The 18,719-nt window shown below is 37.3% G+C and overlaps 2 protein-coding genes across 5 annotated transcripts in view; both read right to left on the reverse strand.

Moving 5' to 3' along the window:
- Positions 1-6,064, reverse strand: part of RASIP1 (Ras interacting protein 1) — a 45,066-nt gene extending 39,002 nt beyond the window's left edge. For all 3 annotated transcript variants that reach the window (XM_072427324.1, XM_072427323.1, XM_072427322.1), the window contains exons 1-2: positions 5,674-6,064; positions 2,953-3,104 (exon numbers count right to left, since the gene is read on the reverse strand). In XM_072427324.1, coding sequence (XP_072283425.1) covers positions 2,953-3,086 — 134 coding nt within the window. In that variant the 5' untranslated portion in view covers positions 3,087-3,104; positions 5,674-6,064. The remainder of the gene's footprint in view (positions 1-2,952; positions 3,105-5,673) is intronic.
- A 4,431-nt stretch (positions 6,065-10,495) lies between these two features.
- LOC140340326 (C-Jun-amino-terminal kinase-interacting protein 4-like) overlaps positions 10,496-18,719 on the reverse strand; it is a 58,590-nt gene continuing 50,366 nt past the window's right edge. For both annotated transcript variants that reach the window (XM_072425430.1, XM_072425431.1), the window contains exons 27-28: positions 18,011-18,112; positions 10,496-15,000 (exon numbers count right to left, since the gene is read on the reverse strand). In XM_072425430.1, coding sequence (XP_072281531.1) covers positions 14,891-15,000; positions 18,011-18,112 — 212 coding nt within the window. In that variant the 3' untranslated portion in view covers positions 10,496-14,890. The remainder of the gene's footprint in view (positions 15,001-18,010; positions 18,113-18,719) is intronic.

Consider the following 18,719-nt stretch of genomic DNA (forward strand, 5'->3'; position numbering starts at 1 on the left):
CCAGGGACACAAGGCCAGGGGACACAGATGCCGGGCAGGCTTCGAAGGAGAAAACACAGCGGGCTTGTGGGGACTGGGTAAGCCCTTTGGTACTGAAAATTACCCCGATCCACACTTGGGAATACCGCCAGGGAGGTTAAAGCTAAACCCCAGTTGTACCTTCTGGTATGCACACGCTCTACTGTGCTGAAACTCCTTCATTGTCTGAATTTATTGCACCTTATAAGGTTCTTACAACATGCATTAGAAGCTGCAGCTAGTTTGATGGAACCCACTTAATTTTCTGGCTGGAGGGCCTCTAGCATCATCTAACTTTTCCTATCCTGACCTGAATATCTCTGGCTTACTCCTTATTACATATTGCTTTTACTAAGCTTTTTGTTTTACAGAATCTGTGTTCAGCACCCCAACTGTTTCCTGCAGTGTGTAGTGTAGCCAGTGTGTAAATTATGGTATGTAAAGAAAAGAATAAGATTTATATATTAATGCTGCTAGCATTGGTATTGATGGGGGAGAGAAGAACCAGGGAATGAACATTATTAGCAAATTTAATTTCATCTTTAACAGTTCATCCACTGATCTCACTTGGTATTGGAACTCCTCTGATGCAAAACATTTTGAAAGATCTAATATTAAGAAATTTGATTGCATGCTCAAAGCTTTGCAAAAATGTTTTTTAATAAAAGGCTAAATTCACTCTGGCAGTGAGGCTGTTGTGTGCTTACCGCTTCCTTGTGCCAGGAACCGCTGCCACTCAGGTGCAACATGTATTCTCATAGCGGATGAAAAGGGACTGCAGTGAGCAGTATTAGTACCACTCACTGTCACCAACTGTCACATGTACAGACATCGGTTCTTCAAGCCCTAGGGTACAAGTGGTCAAGCCGCTGGCTATGGGGAGCTGTTCAGAGTCACGCAATATGGATGCAGGTCTTAATCTGCCTTAAGCCTTTTCCTCCTCTTAGCTTTCTACCTTTTTTGTGTAAGATTCTTTTTTTTAGGTCCTCTTAAATGGGAAAACCACCAATCCACATCTACTCTACGTATGCAGATCACTAGCCTCGCCTAGGTGTAGTCATATCCAAGTATACACAGTGGTCCCAGATTAATAAAGAAAGTTCCAGATTGTAGCTTCACTCTGTATATATAACAATAGTGCTTGCATATTATTTTTCCAGTTAAACCGACCTGTGCTATGAAAACTGTCTGTGGCACACACTGCCTTTTAATGCAGACTTGTCATTTACTACTATGGCAAACATTTTGCTTGTTTCTGTACAACAAAAACCCAACAGCCATCAGTATGAAGCCGGTTCCCACACCTCCCTCAGAGACAGGCAGCAGAGGTTGCAGTTCTGACCCCATACGACTCTCCAGGCTCAGCCACAGCTGTAATTCCTGCAGTCTCTACACTATAACAGTATTCTGTAATGCATTGCAAGCAGCAAAAATCATGTTTAGAGATTTTAGTTTTCAGCAGCTGGATGGAGCTTTGATTGATACACTTTCTTAATGAATTAGCAATAAAACTGAGATCATATCTTCCTTTCACAAGACAGAAGTCCCTGTATGTATGTCGGCATGCAGCTCTTTGTGCCACCAACCCTGACAAAATGGGAAAAAAGTGGACAGAAAAGCTGAACTCTATCCCTACCTGTAGTGAAGCAAAACACTGGTCCTTTCTTTTCCATCTATTGCTTTTTTATTTATTGAATTTGGGTTCATTACAGGCATAGTAGCAAACATGGACAAAAACATGTAGGGTTAACTACATGTAAATTCAGTAGCTTATGCATACCTACTCTTCCAGACTAACATTCATCCATCAAGGTACTTTGATATTGGCATAACTCTTCCAAATCTTCCTTAGATTTCAATGCTTGCATCAGAGCCAAGAGCTCTTTAGGGCTGTATCAGAATGAGGTGCTGTGATGTTTTCAGGAAGCTATGTACAGTACTCTGCTGGCCATTCCTACCAGACATGATCTACTTAAGTGACCGGCACAGAGACTCATTAATGACATCTAAAATAGGGTATGCAATGAAAACAGAACAGTTTGCTCAAATTTTGTCATTCTATCGAATTAACTTGCCATGTCATTTAATTATAATGACAATAATAATTAAAACCTCTCGCTTTTCATTACAAGCCTTATTTTTGACCTACTAATTGGTAGGTAAGTGCTTGCATCTAGAGATAGCTAAGTCATGTGGATGGCTGTGCTGTAACACAACTATATGAGTAGACACTAACAGAGGACTGAGATTTTTAATGATGTTTTTATACCTTAAGGAACAATCATGTCTAACCTGTCCTATATATGTGCACAGGAGCACGTAATGTGAACTCTATTCAGTATTTGGATTTGCAAATTCTCAGTTTTCTTTACTGAGATGCTTAGACAAAATTTCCTTATTTAGAGGGTGTGTGTTTTTTCCTCAGTTCAGATTATTTCACTTAGTAATCTTTGTTCTTGTGTTGTATTGCTTTTTTTGTGTGTTTGATCACTGACAGTTGCTTTTGATTTTTTTATTACTTTTTTTAGGAACTCTATTAAAGTTTTTATGAAAAAGCATAAAAAATTTGAATATAAAAGCCATTTAAAGTCCTTTATCCTTATTGTGCTTTCCCTAATAACTTCAGTGTATATAAAAACAATCACAGAAGTCAAATGATTTTTGTCAACTATTTGGGGAGATCAAAATTCTTAACTTTGCTCATTACTGCTGGATACTTATCCCATGTATCATCCAATAAGATGTCAAGAGGCTAGATTGCTGGGAAAAACAAATTGCTGAAAAAAAATTAGCAATTTCAAACAAATTAACTTTGATTTTCTTAGTAAGCTATCATTAAAATTGCTGCATGGCCCTAACTCTGGTTATATTACGTGTCTTAGTCTACGACACATTCGGTGAACAGACTGGGGAGGAAATGAGAAAGAATCTTACTTGATGGAGCCAACACTAGGCCAGCGTCTGCCGAGTTTGGCAAAGTGCTTCTTTGGAGAATTAATCCAGAGGCCCACAGGAAAATGTAACTTCCCGAATCTGGGACTTCCTTCCTTTTTCTCTTCGTGAAACATTGTAGAACCTTTGCAGAGCTAGGGACAAAAAGAAGTAAAATTTACAATGAAAGTAAAGAAAATGAAAAAGTAATTGTGTACACATCACTGCACAAATCCATTATTACACCTCATTTATTTCAAAATTTGGGACCAAAAAGCAACACCCAAAAACCGCTAATATACTGTACACCAGTAAAGTTCAACAATCAGGAGATCATGCTTACGGACAGCTCATATTTGATACTCTATATCAGGGCAAATAACACATCCTGAACAGATTTTTTTCTATCCTAGTGAAACAATATATACTAGCTTGTCCTCTATAGTCCCCTTGTGCTAATATCAACGCTGCTGAATCCTCATCTAAATAGGAGGACCCCATCCCTGGACATCTAGGTATTTACGCAGCCAATTATGTAGATATTAAAAAAAGACTTTGAGGACAGGAGTTTAAAGGAAATGAGTTTAACTTTTTTTAATGCCAGTTAGAGGATGTTGGAATATTTCCTGGAAATCAGCTTCAAAGAAAATGTAAACCCAACTACTAAAGTCTTATATGAGTTTTAATATGTTAATGTAATCTGAAATTCATATTTTTAAATCGGTATCTGTAATTAAAAATAATTAGAGATCCTGCCTTGGGAAGTCCTTGTTAGGGCAATTCCTGTTATAAGGTGGTCACTCTGCCCCTGTCTCTCAGGACAGTAGGTGAGGGTAAATGCCACTAACAGAGCCCCATATAGCAGAAAACAACTGCCAGGGGTTGTAATCCTTCTCCATTACATCAAAAAAATAGGAAACTCATGTTTTAGCTAGACATAGTGCTGCTGCATTCTCATCTGGTTACTGAGAGGACCCCATCCCTGGACATCCAAGTATTTCCATTATGCAGCCAATGATGTAGAGTCTCAGAAAATGACTCCATCAAGTACACTATGCAAAATATTTAATTAATTAAAAGATAAATAAATGAAAAATACTATTTTTAAGTTGTATTTTCAATATTCAAGGTATTTGACATTTGTTTAACCATTATATTAAAATCAAACCCCTTTGTGTGTTATGATTAATATTTTGATATGTCATATTGGTAAAATCAATCATAATTCAGACCATTGATCGAACAAGTAAAAGGTACATCAAATACTTGTGGTCAATGGAAAGGACTGATATAAAATGATTGGAATATTGATGGAACATAACATTTATTGACATTCTGCATTATAAGAACTGAACAATTGACTTAATTATTCACCACTTTGAACTTTTAATTTTGAATAGTTGTCAATAGATATCAAGGCTATGGTATAATCAGTTTGTAATGTGTATGGCCATCTTTACTATCTACAGATACGCCGTATCAGTACTGATATTCAAACAAGCAGCATTCCTTATCGTAATATTTTGTTGGATAGAAAATTGTAACCATGATCAATGTGTGAGGAAACAGCCTGGACAGCAGACTTAACAATGGACTATCATTGAGGAAATGGAAACAAGGAAGAGCTCCGAGATCCATCCTATATCACACATAACATACAGACATCTTATCTCTCCTTTAATTCCATAGAACAAAAGCTCTTACTGGTAATGATTATATAGGAAATTCACACAACACATAATGCATGGAATACAAACTTTTTCTTAGTCTAGTGATGTGAAGAAGAGGGTGTAATGGGGGCAGTTTTCCAACACCCATGTATATGCCTCACTTCTTGTTGAATGTGATCAAGAAATACAAAATTTTACTTGGATGCACACACCTGTGTCTTGGATTGTCTGAGGAAATCCCAGCACACACAGGAAGAACACGCAGTTCCTTAAATACAGGGCCCCTACAGAGCCCTTTAGTCGTCATAACTGCGTAACGCGGACGGCCGATTCAGGCTTAACCAGCTGCAGCGATGAGCAAGCATGACTATAGGAATTCAGAATAAACTACCAGATCATGGAGATATATCAATAGAACCATTGTGTCAGCACCACCCCAGAATCTGCAAGTTACACCATACGTTCAATAGTTTGGTCAACGATTGTTGGCATTGGATTGAGGATCAGGTACCAATTATTGGCAGTGTATGGTTTAAACCATTTAAATAGTACATCAAGTCAAAACATGTTTTCTTAGTTTTGGATAGAATAGGCAAGACTTATAACCCATGTCAGGTTTTTACTGTTATACAAGGCTCGGCTGTTAAAGAGATTCGCCCTCTCTTCCTGTTCATGGATATGACCATTCACACAATCATTCCATGCAGCCAATTTGATTGAATTAAATAAAATTTGCAAATGATGGAGCACTTTAAAAATGAATTGTGCACCAGCCAGTTTACTACAATAAAGTGTATATGATTCTCACCGCACACAGAAATACAACTTTAATGATACATTTTTTTATCACTTATGATCAGGAGATATACCAATGTCGACAAGTGACTCAGAATTAATACACTCATTTCAATTTGCTTGCAACACATTCACTAAAATAGTGGCAAATCTCTTCTTACAAAGCGATGAATAATCTCAGCAGGAGGTTAGGCATGTCAACTATGGGAGCTTTTAAAAAGAATTATATTAACTGATAAAGAAAAATAAATATATTTACCCTTGGATGAATTGCAGGGAGAAACGCTTTTTGATTTGCGCTGTTACAGCGATTTCCCTCCTCTTATCGAAATATCACTTCAGCAGTTGTTACTCATCTTTTCTTGAAGTCTGAACGCAATCCTTAGCTTCTTAACAGACATCCCCATGGAGCAAAATCAAATCATATAATACAGCTCAAGTTTGCATTTTGACAACTACCATTGCTAAAAATCTGGTATCTTATTGTGAATGGAGTATGCCAAGGAAAAAAAGGCAGTTTAAATAAATAAACTAATGTAATGATGGCATAAGAATTTTAGATCATTTCTCTTTGAAGCTCTATTTGCAGTCACAGTCAAATCCCTTTGGATTCTGATGTTCTTGTAAAAGGAGTTTCCCTTTCTGTCCCAGCCCTGGAAAGGCTGCCTGTGTGAAATCCAGTTTCCTTTGTTTTAACAAATTTCAAGCCCTCCCTTTCTTCCTGGGGTCAGATAAGATGACTAAATCTCACGTATCATAATATACTACCATTTCAATTAAATTTAAATTTTACAGCCTAATATATGCTATATAGGTCCATTTGTATACTGTATTTTTCTTACTTTACATGCCCAGCGCCCCAACACTTTGCCAATGACTGTAAATATTGTGGGTCTCATTTTTACAAAGGCGCTGAATAAAGGAAAGAGTTTCCTGTTGCAACCAGCAGACTACCGTTGTCATTTGTAAGGTCTAGGTCAGAAGGCAAAATTTAACAATCCCGCGCCTACTATGGGCAGTTCCACAATTATCTTTGTAGCAGCTTTCAAAAGTCATCCCTGTCACCAATCCTTTATAACTAGGATATCACAATTTTGATTTTTTGCAGAGGTTTATTTTTTTTATGACTGGCTGAATTTCAAAATGTGTGATTAAAACTTGGCAGCCAATGTACACACAGGGGATACAAGTTATCAACCGTCAGCGGTGACCTACCTTGATGCGTTTTGCACTGAAGTGTAATATATGGAATGATATGCCTATGATGATCTACTGTATGATGGTAGTGGGTTGAAACAGGTGAAATGTTTTGATTGTTGTTTTGATTAATGTTTTGATTGTTTAAATTGTTTTAAAATGTTCAGATTTCAGTGAATGAATTTTCAGGAATATGTTTCTGCTGTGAAGCCTTTTTATGCTGTGAACTTTGAGGGCAAACCACTCCACAGTGGCTGAATCTACCAAAGTCATCGGAGGTTTTAATACATTTATTATTTTTGTAAAGAATGAGTAAACAATTGGATGTCCATAGCCTGGGCACAACTTCATGTTTTGTTCTTCAGCCTTTTGTTTTAATGGTTCGGCTTGTACCTCATTCATGGACACCTGCTCCTTTAAGTTGCCCATCCTTACCTTCTGTTTGATCTGTGACTATGTAATAATCTCTAGCCCACCCTGATCTCAATTTCAGATTTGGACATTTACTCTGCTCCTTTCTTAACCACTGACTGCCATTGCAATCCCAGGGTTGGAACTGCAAAATGTATCTACAGTACAACATCTGCAATACTGTTGAAGACCAAATACCTCATTGAGAGCCTTCCGATGCCTGCTGATGACATTAATAAGGCCATTTCAGACATGCAGAGAGCCTCAGTGTTCTGTCACAAGTCAACCACGGTCCCAAACTGTTTGGACCCTTTTTTGCACACAGCAATGGCAGGATGTGGCAAAGTTTCAAAAAGTGGTATGTTGCTTTGGGTAACATGATTTGCTCAATGGCCATGGCGTTCAAATCTGGTTGTCCACTGTGCAGATTGCTTTGTGCCTGGGAGGGGAAAACTGCTCACTTCTGCACAGCGTGTAAGGTCCATTATTCTAGCTCACTCCATACCCATAACATTCACCAGAAGCAAAAGTACAAATGTCCCATTTGCTCGATCGTATTATGTCACCATCATTCACCAGAATCACAGACGTTGTCAGAAATCCTAGTTGGTGATGCGGTAGCTTTTCTGGACTCTCTCATTATTTTCCACATCAACCACAATTCATTACTGTACATACATTGTATGTTTTACTAGTAACCATATCAACAAACACAACAAATGACAATGGGTTCTCCCTAACCTTGTCACCAGCAGACAGTAAAGTCAAGTTGAGTTTATTCTAGGATTTGGGAACAGCCTTTTCCTAGATGCTGCAAGTGATAAGATGCAAGGAACTAGGTCATAATAATGGTAAGGAGGATGCAGGAAGATGGTGAGTGTAGTACTGTCATGTGTTTGTAGTGTTTGGTAATGGTTTAGCAATAGATGCGGCTTTTAGCAGGCTACTCACAAATCTTACCTTGTAACACCATACAGTATCTTCAACTGCTTGTCATAATTACTGTACATATGATGGGTTCTGTTCCCAAACCACAATTGTCACTGCAAAGTCCTCAAACACAGTCACATCTGCATGCCAGCTTCCATCTTCAATGTATTGTGTTGTGTTGTGGGGATACATTTGGCATTTCACATAAAGTAGAGGAAATCTATGCATGGTGACTGAACACATTTGATGATAATTATTATTTAGGCTTCCATGCAGATACTACTCATTTTAAAAGTTTACTTACAGTTTTTCTCTGAATACCCATAAACAAAATAAACTCTGATCTATATATTATCATAATCAAAATCGAATATTATCAGAATATTGTTATGCTTTGTACAGTCAGTATACTCATGTGGTCTAAGCTTCCTATTGTCCAAGAAGATAAGTCAGCATGACTCACAATATTTGGAAAGCCTATGTCACCTGTGCAGTAACACAGACATTCCCACATTTATTAGGCAAACCCAGCAATGCCATGGCACATCATCAGGGGAGGAGCCAATAAAACAGATAACTTAAGTAGGATGCTGTGGATGGACAAAAATATATATATTTTTTAGTAATAATATTTGCAATTTTTTAGCTCACCTTGTAATTTGAGTCTAGGTCCACTTTACCTCCTATTAAGGTTTCAATTGCAAATACTTTGGATAAGTTACTTTGTACTATACAGAAAAGTATTTGACATGACCACCGTCACACAGTTTATATATTCTATAGTATATAGTTTTTTATAAGGTTATTAGAGATATTTTCCCTCACTTTGTATTGTATGTATTGCACCTTTTTTATTTTTGCTTTTTAAAGTTACTTTTAATAGTGTTGCTGTTCTCACTTCCCTCTTTCAGTTTCTTCCTTCTCTCATCTGTACCTCACACAGTAGGTTTGGTCTTTTCATTGAAAGCTAGATTTTTCGTCTTTGTTGTCTTCCAGTGCACCCCAGAAACTTCTAAATCCAGGAAGCTCCACTCTGAAAATTCTGCAATCCCGTGTCAGTCTATGTTTGGAAAAATATGGCAGTGAATGAGTGGATACTAATGGTTTCTGGCTAAATACAAGCAAAGTAAAGGTTACACTTTAGAGTGAATACTACTTAATTTAATTTTGCAAAACAGAAACAAAATGTAGGACTTTTAAATCGTCAGTAATTTGCCAATGACTACAATCAGCTAGTTGGAAGGCTGCTAGTTTTGGACATCAACAACTGGTTAGGAGCTGGTGCAGGAGGTGATATAGACAATGCCCATTCTATTCTGAGATTACATGGCAAGGTAAACAAATGCTAACAAGCAGTTATTACCCTGGCAACTGCTTTCAAGTTTGCTATAATCCTTGTAATACCTGCTTTAAAATGTCCATATCAGTTCGCAAACTTGACTATCACCAAAGCTTTTGCCGCAAAAGTCAGTGAACTGGAACTCTCCCCTCCCGTTGTGTGGTTATTTCCCCACCTACTAGATTGTAAGCTCTTCGGGGCAGGGTCCTCTCCTCCTGTGTCACTGTCTGTATTCGTCAGTCATTTGCAATCCATTTAATGAACAGCGCTGTGTAATATGTTGGCGCTAAAAAAATCCTGTTTATTAATATTAATAATAATAACCTCATCCCCACGGCTAACCTTCAGCCCCTCAGCCTCAAAAGATCAATGACTGCTATCCACTTGTCACAGGAATAGGGGAGAGAGCACAGCTTCGAAAGATGTAGCCCGAATGCCCTAGATACCATCTATAGCAGTGGTCTCCAACCTTTTTGGAACTACGGACCAGTAAACTTACAGGCACTGGACAGCGATTGAGCCTGCGATATAGATATATACAGGGGACATGGTCCGCAACTCTGGCCAGTGCGCCCTGCAAGTGGGGTCCGCGTACCACAGGTTGAGGACCGTTGGTCTCCGTGCTCTAGGGGCCCAGCTGTCAGACAGCCACGGCATACTAGTGGGCTGCAGACCGGGGGTTGGGGACCCCTGATCTACAGTCATTTTCAAATTCTATTACATACTTAAATGCATTTCATTAGTAAAACTAAATAGTGGTCATTTTTTTACCAATACAAGGGGCTCCATTTATAAAATATTTCCCCAGCCGAATTCTCTAAAATTCGCTGGTGGTGAATTCTATGGTCGTATTTTACTACAAAACAATTACTCCTTCCGTCACCAAGTGACCATTCGTCACAAGTCCAGAGCTGCCACAATAGGAAATAAATAGGAAAGAAAATTTTTTATGAGTGAATAGAAGAGGGAATACTTGATAATACTTCTTGTCTTTCGTTTTACCTAATGTGTTTTTGAATTATTCAGGGGATGGCATTATTTCAGATATGAGAAGCCACAAAGGGGAACTATCATTCTTTTGTTTATTTCATTTGAGCCCAAAAAATACATTATTCAGTGAAAAAACAAAACAAAACGTTGTACTACATTTTGGTTCTCTCAAGCAAAAAAAAAAACAAAAAAACACAACATTTAACACTGAAAGTTTTGTATATATTCAATTATGTTTATTACAACTGTTAAATTGTCTCAACAAAAAACCCCACAGTCCAAAACATAATAAAAGAAAATACTTATTTAAAAATAATACAATATTCATTTTGTTCTTTATGTATAATGATGGACAGATCAGACTGTTAGAAAATACTAATTGTATTACTACCACAATGCAATGCCCACCAGCTCCCAATGATAGCATTCAGAAATGACATAAATCAAACCCTTCATGTTTACAAAATAAAAAAGTGTATATTTCTATATATAAAAATAAATTACAATCAAGATTTTACTTTTCTGCACTGAACAAAATTGTTTTACTTTCTCAATAGACAAAGTCATCATCTAATACAGAATATGAAAGTAAAATATAACAATGAATTCTAGGGTGAGGTTAGCAATCCACCCAACAGTTCTGTTTTTGTAAATGAAAAACCTCCTTTATACGTAAAGATACACTGACACTTTGCCCATTCAGTATCTTTTTAAATGGTTTTCCCCACGCTATGTCCAATGTTCACCTAGTCAGTGCTCTCTGTCTCTGTTGCAGCCACCATCATATTCTCTAGTGTTAGGTTGTGTCAGGCATAAAAGGGAGTCATAAAGTCATGTGGCTCGGGCCTAGAAATTTGCTGCTAGACCCAAACACTTGTTACTTATAGCTGGACAGCAAAGTATTGCTGAGTGGCAAGAGTACTGGGAAGTCGATTATCAGGAATTTGGGTTGGTGGGGCCTTTACAAAGACCATGTCACCATGCACTGATAGGCAAAGTGGCAGTGTATCTTTAAAGTACACCTGTCAGAAATAAATGGGGGCTACCATTGCTACCTGGCAAACATTTAGGAAAAGTAACAAATAAAAATAATAGAATTCCAGTTTTTGTAGACTTTCTCTGTGTAAAAAACAAATATTGGAGATTTAGCAATAATGTACATAGCTGAAAGGCATACAGGCCTTTCAAAAAAAGATCAGCAATAGCAGCCTAAACATTTAAATGTTTTGTTAAATAGGATTTAGAACTTTTCAACCAGACATTATAGAGCTTTACAACAAGACTTCGTAGCTTCAGGTACTGTGGAGCAATTCAACCTCAAAGGTAATAGAAAAACAGCAAAGCTTCATTTTCTCATCAGCACAGCTCATCCTGATACCTTTTTGTAAAAGTTGATAAGCAGATCGGTTAACCCTGCTACCATCCAGCAGAAGTAAGTTAGCCCCCTCACTTTCTCCTCCTAACAATGACACTGAGTTACAGAATTTCTGAAAGGGAGATGCAAGATGAGCTGAGAAGTTTGGAGATGAAATGCTCCGCAATGCTTGAAGCAACAGGGGGTCAGTGATCCAACACGAAGTTTCATTAAGCTGATGCTAATATAAAATTTATCCTTGTTTCCAAAATAAACCCACAAAACTTTGGGTTATTTTAAACTAAATAACTGCTTACAAATATGGATTTGTGTAGGTTGATATTCAATAATAAATAAATCTGTGAATAAGGCACCAAATCACCTGGGACTAGCAGATTTGCTAAGCACTACAGGAGAAATTTGTTTTTTTTCAACAGTAAGTGAAAAGAAGTTAGCCTCATAAAGTGCAATCAGGCTATGAACACATCTTGCACCAGTCTGCTGAAACCTGTATTACATTCATTATTTCTTAAATCAAGTATCTATGCAGCAATACTTAGGGCATATCACTTATTATCTGCAGGGCTGAGAGCTGCAGATTCATTAAATCTGGACGGATGCATTTAGTCTTATAGATCTTTTTCAAGCTTAAATTGGAGGAGAGGTTCCCTCTGCATTAGAACTTATAGAGGATTTACATATTAAAGGAGAAGCCCCAGTGAAAGAAATAAGAAGAGGCATCCAAATATAAGCCTTAATTATGTTGCCTCCAGGCCAGCAATCAAAGGTCACATGCCATGCTTTTCCTTTTCCAAGTCCTGCAAACCTCTGCCAGAAGCCTGGCCTGAGTGTGAGAAGATGCTATATACACTACTAGAAGTATATCTACACATTACAACCATTCTAAAGAAACAAGTGCTTGCCATGGGAACATTTCATGAATCACTAAACTGAATGGATAAAAGTATATGACCTCCATTTCTGCAGCCCAGAGTTCTAACTTAAGTCACTTGACCATACTCTAAATTATATCCATTTACATAGTGACAGGAGAATCATGTTTATCACAAAACATACACAATGAATGCAAACATTTAGACCCATGGTGCTTATCAGTCAATTCACCTATTCTTTTTAGGCCTGATGACCAATGTAACATGGAGGTGACATTTACAAAAACACAATCTTCATTGCCTAGAGGCATATCACATCTTAGCAGCAGCAGCAGCATTTCTAGGACTACCTTCAAGTTAAAGGAGAATTTACACACTACTGTGTACAGATGTGAATAACAAATAATTGTTAGGTAATAGTATGTATAGATTAAGGCAAAATGAAATAACCACTGAGAATCTTGAGTTTTTTCTGAGAGTTTGTAAACACTGCTGCTATGCTTAAAGGTAGTCACCAGTAAATCAGACAATAAAACAGTACACAATTTACTAACACAGTCCCTGCAATCTCTTCAGTGCCAGTTTTAAGCTCACAAATAAGAAGAGTTCCATGCTCCAAACTTTATACATCTGAAAACACATATAGGTATATATTTGATGACTGTACAGTCCAAATCCACATATGTGCAATCTGTGGTTACATGTTTTAAACATGCATTTTCCTGAATATTTACAAATTGTTTGCAGTTTTATGGTAGCAGATGGGTTCAACAGCGCTGAATAAGCAGATAGAATCTCTATCATCCCGAGTCTTACTAAAAGCTCTGCTGAACCTAACAATACACTGTAAATATACTACAGAAATAAAAATGGCAGATTAAGAACTGTAATCCATAGAATGCACAAATAGTCTGCTTAAGACATAAAGTGTCAAAGTGGCCTGTGTGTGGTGAATGGTGGAGTGACATTAACTTTATAGGATGAGACCCAGTGCAGGGCTGCCCAATATGATCTAATGTATTCTTTGATTTTGTCCTACAGACCATTTTTTTCACTATGCATGTACAGAATACATAGATTTCAATATTTGTAACTTAAAATGAGAAGCAATATGACTGCACAGTCAATAATTTGATCAGCTGTACAGTGGCCATAAATATGCACCTATTATACCAGGACTTCTGCAGCAGCATTCATAATCCAGACGTTTGCATCTTTATATTCCAGACAGAGTAATACCTAACAATGCAAACAATATCTAAATGTCAGACTCAGCAGCTGGGTTCTTCTGTTGTACCAAACATGGCAGAAGATATTGAGCAGAATAACACCACTGAATACAGACTGCGGATTACCAGATAATTTGTCAAAGCTAAGTACAGGAGTGACTTTTTGAGCATTGGAAACACCTAAGCAATAGACAAATACAACTTCAGTGTTTCCCGAGTGAGGGACATGTCTTATCTTCACAGTAAGTGGCACTAGATATAGTTAAAGAATGGGTAGGCTATGAAGCAGGGAGTATAGACAGTAGAATTTTTAAGCTAGGTTCTCCCCTCCAGGGCTATTTCAATATACTATTGTAGGGGATGCACTCCAGTAAAGTACTAAGTAGATTTAATTTACTGGCTCCTGTTCAATGACAGTCAGAGTTGTTAAATGGTAATATTATAATATGCTACACAAATGATCAAATCCTGGAACCAGTGCAAGGTTTCTTACCTTTGAAAAGAGCTACTGCCATGCCAAATGGCAGATATAGCTGCCATCATACAATAAACCTTACAGACTGTTTTAAGGTAACCACAATGCCTAATTATTAGGATTGTTATGGTGTTTTGTCCATGTTAGCCCCAATTCAGAAGAAATGGAAAAAGAAAATAACATGTCTCTGTTGTCTAACCAACCAGATTGGAGGTTTGTCATGTGCAATTTAGAAAAAGAACACGTAAACTAACTGGATTTTATTTCTTCTGTTTCCTAAATTGGAAAAAAACAGCCGGTTATTTCAGATGTCAAAAGGCATTACAAAACAACCAAAAGTATGAAGAAAAAAAACACCTAAATGCAGCATTTTTAGTGTCCATGAGATGAAAAAGCTTTGGATGTGATGGGGAGAGATAAATATTATCCACAGCACAAGTTCACTAGATCTCAGAGACTTGCATTGCACACAACCCAGAATGTCAGCAATGTACAGTAAGGCAAAATACTTTGTAACCAAAGTAAGCAGAAAAGATCCCAGAGTCTTTAGACCACATCACATAGTGTCTGTGGGCAACAAAAGGAAAAAAAAACATCCACAACAAGCTTCTCTGGAGAAAACAAGTTCTTGTCATCAGTTTAGTCAAATGATTAATCCTCAAGTCTGTGTCTGCCACACAATTAGATGGCTTCTTTCTGATCGTCTGTATCTGGGGTTTGTTGTTAGAAGATCACCGTAACCCTCATCTGTGTCTCCTGTTTCATCTCCTGGACACAAAGAGAATATGTATATATTAATCAGACATTTAGATGTAACCAAGACATACTGGTTACAAATCCAATCTGTTAATTTTGAGAAATCCATGCAGTTTTGGATACACACATCAGAACTGATTTCTCCATATATGTTGATCAAAGGTAATACAAAAGCAAGCCTAAAGCTGTTACTGCAATACATGGAAGTTGGTGTGAAGCTATGCCATGAGTTTGGCATGGCACCCCAACATGTAGTAAAGCATTACCGTAATATAAAATGTAATGTGTGTTCAACATGTGAATGGGCCCTTGGGAGCAGGTCACTATCGGTTTATAAGCTGATCAGAAGCCCCTTGGAAGGGATCTCAAAATATTTTACTTTACCTGCTTAATTTAATATATATATATTCTGCCATGTTCCATTTGGCATGTTATGTTAGGGTCTCCTAACATCCCTTCTCTGCAAAGCCTTATTAGTCATAAGACCACTAGTAGGCATTCTCCTTCCCTGCAATAAATGTATTAGGTTAGGGATCTGGCAATTGTTACTGCTGGATCCAATCAAAGTTCACCCCTTTCCCTTCATACTGCTTCAGTAATGGTGATCTTTAACCCACCACCGATACATTTAGATTTCTATAAGATGCACCATATTTTGTATAAGACTAACCATGATCATTAAAACGTATAAATTCTCACAATAATAAATTGGTCAGGGCGTAATACCAGGTTTCATCATTGCAGATTTAAGCTGTGGTTACTATGGACCATTGATTTACAGTGAAAATAAATTACATATATTTCACAAACTGTTTCATTTACAAAATATTTTTAATTCTATTTGGCCATTGGATTTATTTATATATTTATTTATGTACTTTTTGTGACTCACTCATCCCTGACACATTGCACACAAAGTGTGTTGGCTTCACCCATTTCCTGTAGTTTTGCAGTTCCCCATATTACTAGCTAAAAATATAAAAAGGTTAATAATATGCTGCTGGGTCCCTCCTGATTTCCTCCTTTTCTAAACATCTCATATTCCATCTTCCAATGCATACAGAAGACAGAGCACTGTGCACTTGGTGTATTATCTCTTACTATTACAGGATATCAACACTTTAGGATATATTGTGTAGGTAATATGGTTGTCCCCTTCCCCTGACCTAAACTAGCACATCCTTCCCCTCCACAAATGCTTGCTAACCGAGACCCAGCCAGGGCCATGATTTGTTCACATTTGGTGTAACTTTGGTTGTGCCTACACATTACTTCTATAGGAAAAGGGGGACAGATCTTTTAATAATCCCCATAGAAGTTTATTGGGGATTTATTTGTATTATGAACTTTTATTATCCATTCCTTTTCATATTAATAGGAATGGAGGAGCTCAGTTATAAGGAGAGATTAGCTCAATTGAATCTATTCTCCCTTGAGACAAGAGGTTTAAGGGGGGATATGATCACCCTGTACAAATATATAAATGGTCCATATAGAGAACTCTCTTCCCATTTATTCACTTTGAGATCATTACAAAGAACAAGAGGGCACTCTTTGCATCTGGAGGAAAAGAAGTTTAAGCTCCGGATAAGGAAGGGAATCTTCACTGTAAGGTCTGTAAAAATGTGGAATTGGCTCCCACAGGAAGTAGTTTCAGCAACTACTATAGATTGCTCTAAGAAAAAGCTGGATGTTTTTCTGGAAGCACAGAATATAACTGGGTATTAAGGCTTTAAAGTAAAGATAACAGTGACTGTTGATCCAGGGAACATTCGATTGTCTCATGGAATCAGGAAGGTATTTTTTCCCCTATTGAAGCAAATTGTACCAGGGTTTTTTTTACCTTCCTCTGGTCCAACTATGTCTTATAGGTTTTTATATCTGGGATATGTTTATTTCCCTAGTGATTGAACTTGATGGATTTATGTATTTTTTCAACCTGACCTACTATGTAACTATGTAACTATGTACACTAAACCAGGGCAACGCAGGATGTGATAAAATCACAGTGCTTAGTAAATATGAGAAGGGAAAAAGTTGGTTAGTTTAGATCATGGAAAGGTGGCAACCAATATAATAACAGTTATCCTTCACAGCCGGCCACAGTCTGTTTGGTAACTGTAGCTTGGATTTGCTAGGTCAGAAAAAAATGATAATGGGTTATCCAATGAATCCAATATGCCATTTCAACATTTTTAATTTTTTTTTAGTAAATACTACATAAAACAAAGAAATGCTGATAGCAATTTTTTTATTGCCTATGAAATTTAACCTCCCTAGCGGTAACCCCAAGTGTGACTCGGGGTAGAAAAAAGTTGCTAAAAGTGGTAACCCCGAGTCACACTCGGGGTTGGAACACCTATGGAAGGTTAGTAAATAGAGCACTTACCTGAAACTCCGGGGTCCCGCGCCGTCAACCACCGCAATCTCCGTCTTCTTTTTTCTTCCTGCATCCGATGAGTCACCGGGGGAGTTCCCGGTGACGTCGGTGCGTGTGTACGTCCCAGCCGGGCGGGGCGGGAAATTCAAAATCCATTTGTATTGCATTCAATACAAAATAACTGTATCGAATGCAATACATTAGATTTTTTGTGTAAAAGCAGTACATTGTTTTCAAGAACATTTATTTTACAGTATATATAATAGTATGAGGTGAATGTGTGTTTTTTTTATTTAAATATATAGATTTTTTTTTAATTTATTCTATTTATAGTTTTTAAATGATTTTGTGTTTCAAAATTTATTATATTCATAATTTTATATTATACTGTAAAATAAATTTTCATGAAAAACAATGTACCGTTTTTAGACATATAAAACCGTAAAGAAATGAACCGTTAGGGAGGTTAATGGAACGTTATTCTAATGTTCCACAGCACAATGGAAATGTTCAGGTAATCAAGTAATATTTCATGGGTAGGCTCAGTCTGGGACTGTGTGCTTAAGAATAAATATATATGTGTATATTCTATGTATATATAATACATTGATACAATACCATAACCACATATACAATACATACCAATCTTGAAGTTGATATATCCTTCTCCACCACTCATCACTAACATAGTGGAATTCTCTGCACTTTCACTGCCACCTGCTGGTAATGAAGGGTTGATGCAACCTACAAATATAAGAAAATTAGTTAAGAATTCTTTTAACATTATATAAGGTTTTAAGGGAAGAGTTTATTTGAAGAGTGTAATACTTCTTTTGTCAACACTCATTACAAAATTCTACCTTGGAATCCATTCACTAACATTATTACAGAGGTCTTTTAAGCCAGTTGATGAGGGCCACAACCTCCTATCATTTCAGAGCCTATTCACAACAGAACACAGTGTGCCACAGTGCAGGCATTTAGAATTCATAATTAAAGGCACGATTAATGGGTGTATAACTGCATGTTACTGCAACAAGGTTGTGTGAATATCTCTCAACTGGAAGCCCAACCACAACCTGTCAGATGAGTATTCTAATGAAATGAACTGGTGCCTCAGCACTCATGTATCAGTATAGATTGAAGATTTTGAGGAAGTTTTGTTCAGTAATGTAATGACAACTAAGCTGAGATGTTGTAGGTGAGGGAAACAAGTGATTTACATCTAGGGAAATATTATACTTAGCTGATGGTGGCAGATATCTGGTACGCATGAGCCACCATCTTCTAGGCCATACAGGCAAAAGTCAAATCTTGGCAGGGAGATAATGAACATTCAGAAAAGGGTTTT

The sequence above is a fragment of the Pyxicephalus adspersus genome, chromosome 11, assembly GCF_032062135.1.
Source record: "Pyxicephalus adspersus chromosome 11, UCB_Pads_2.0, whole genome shotgun sequence".
Classification (NCBI taxonomy): Eukaryota; Metazoa; Chordata; class Amphibia; order Anura; family Pyxicephalidae; genus Pyxicephalus; species Pyxicephalus adspersus.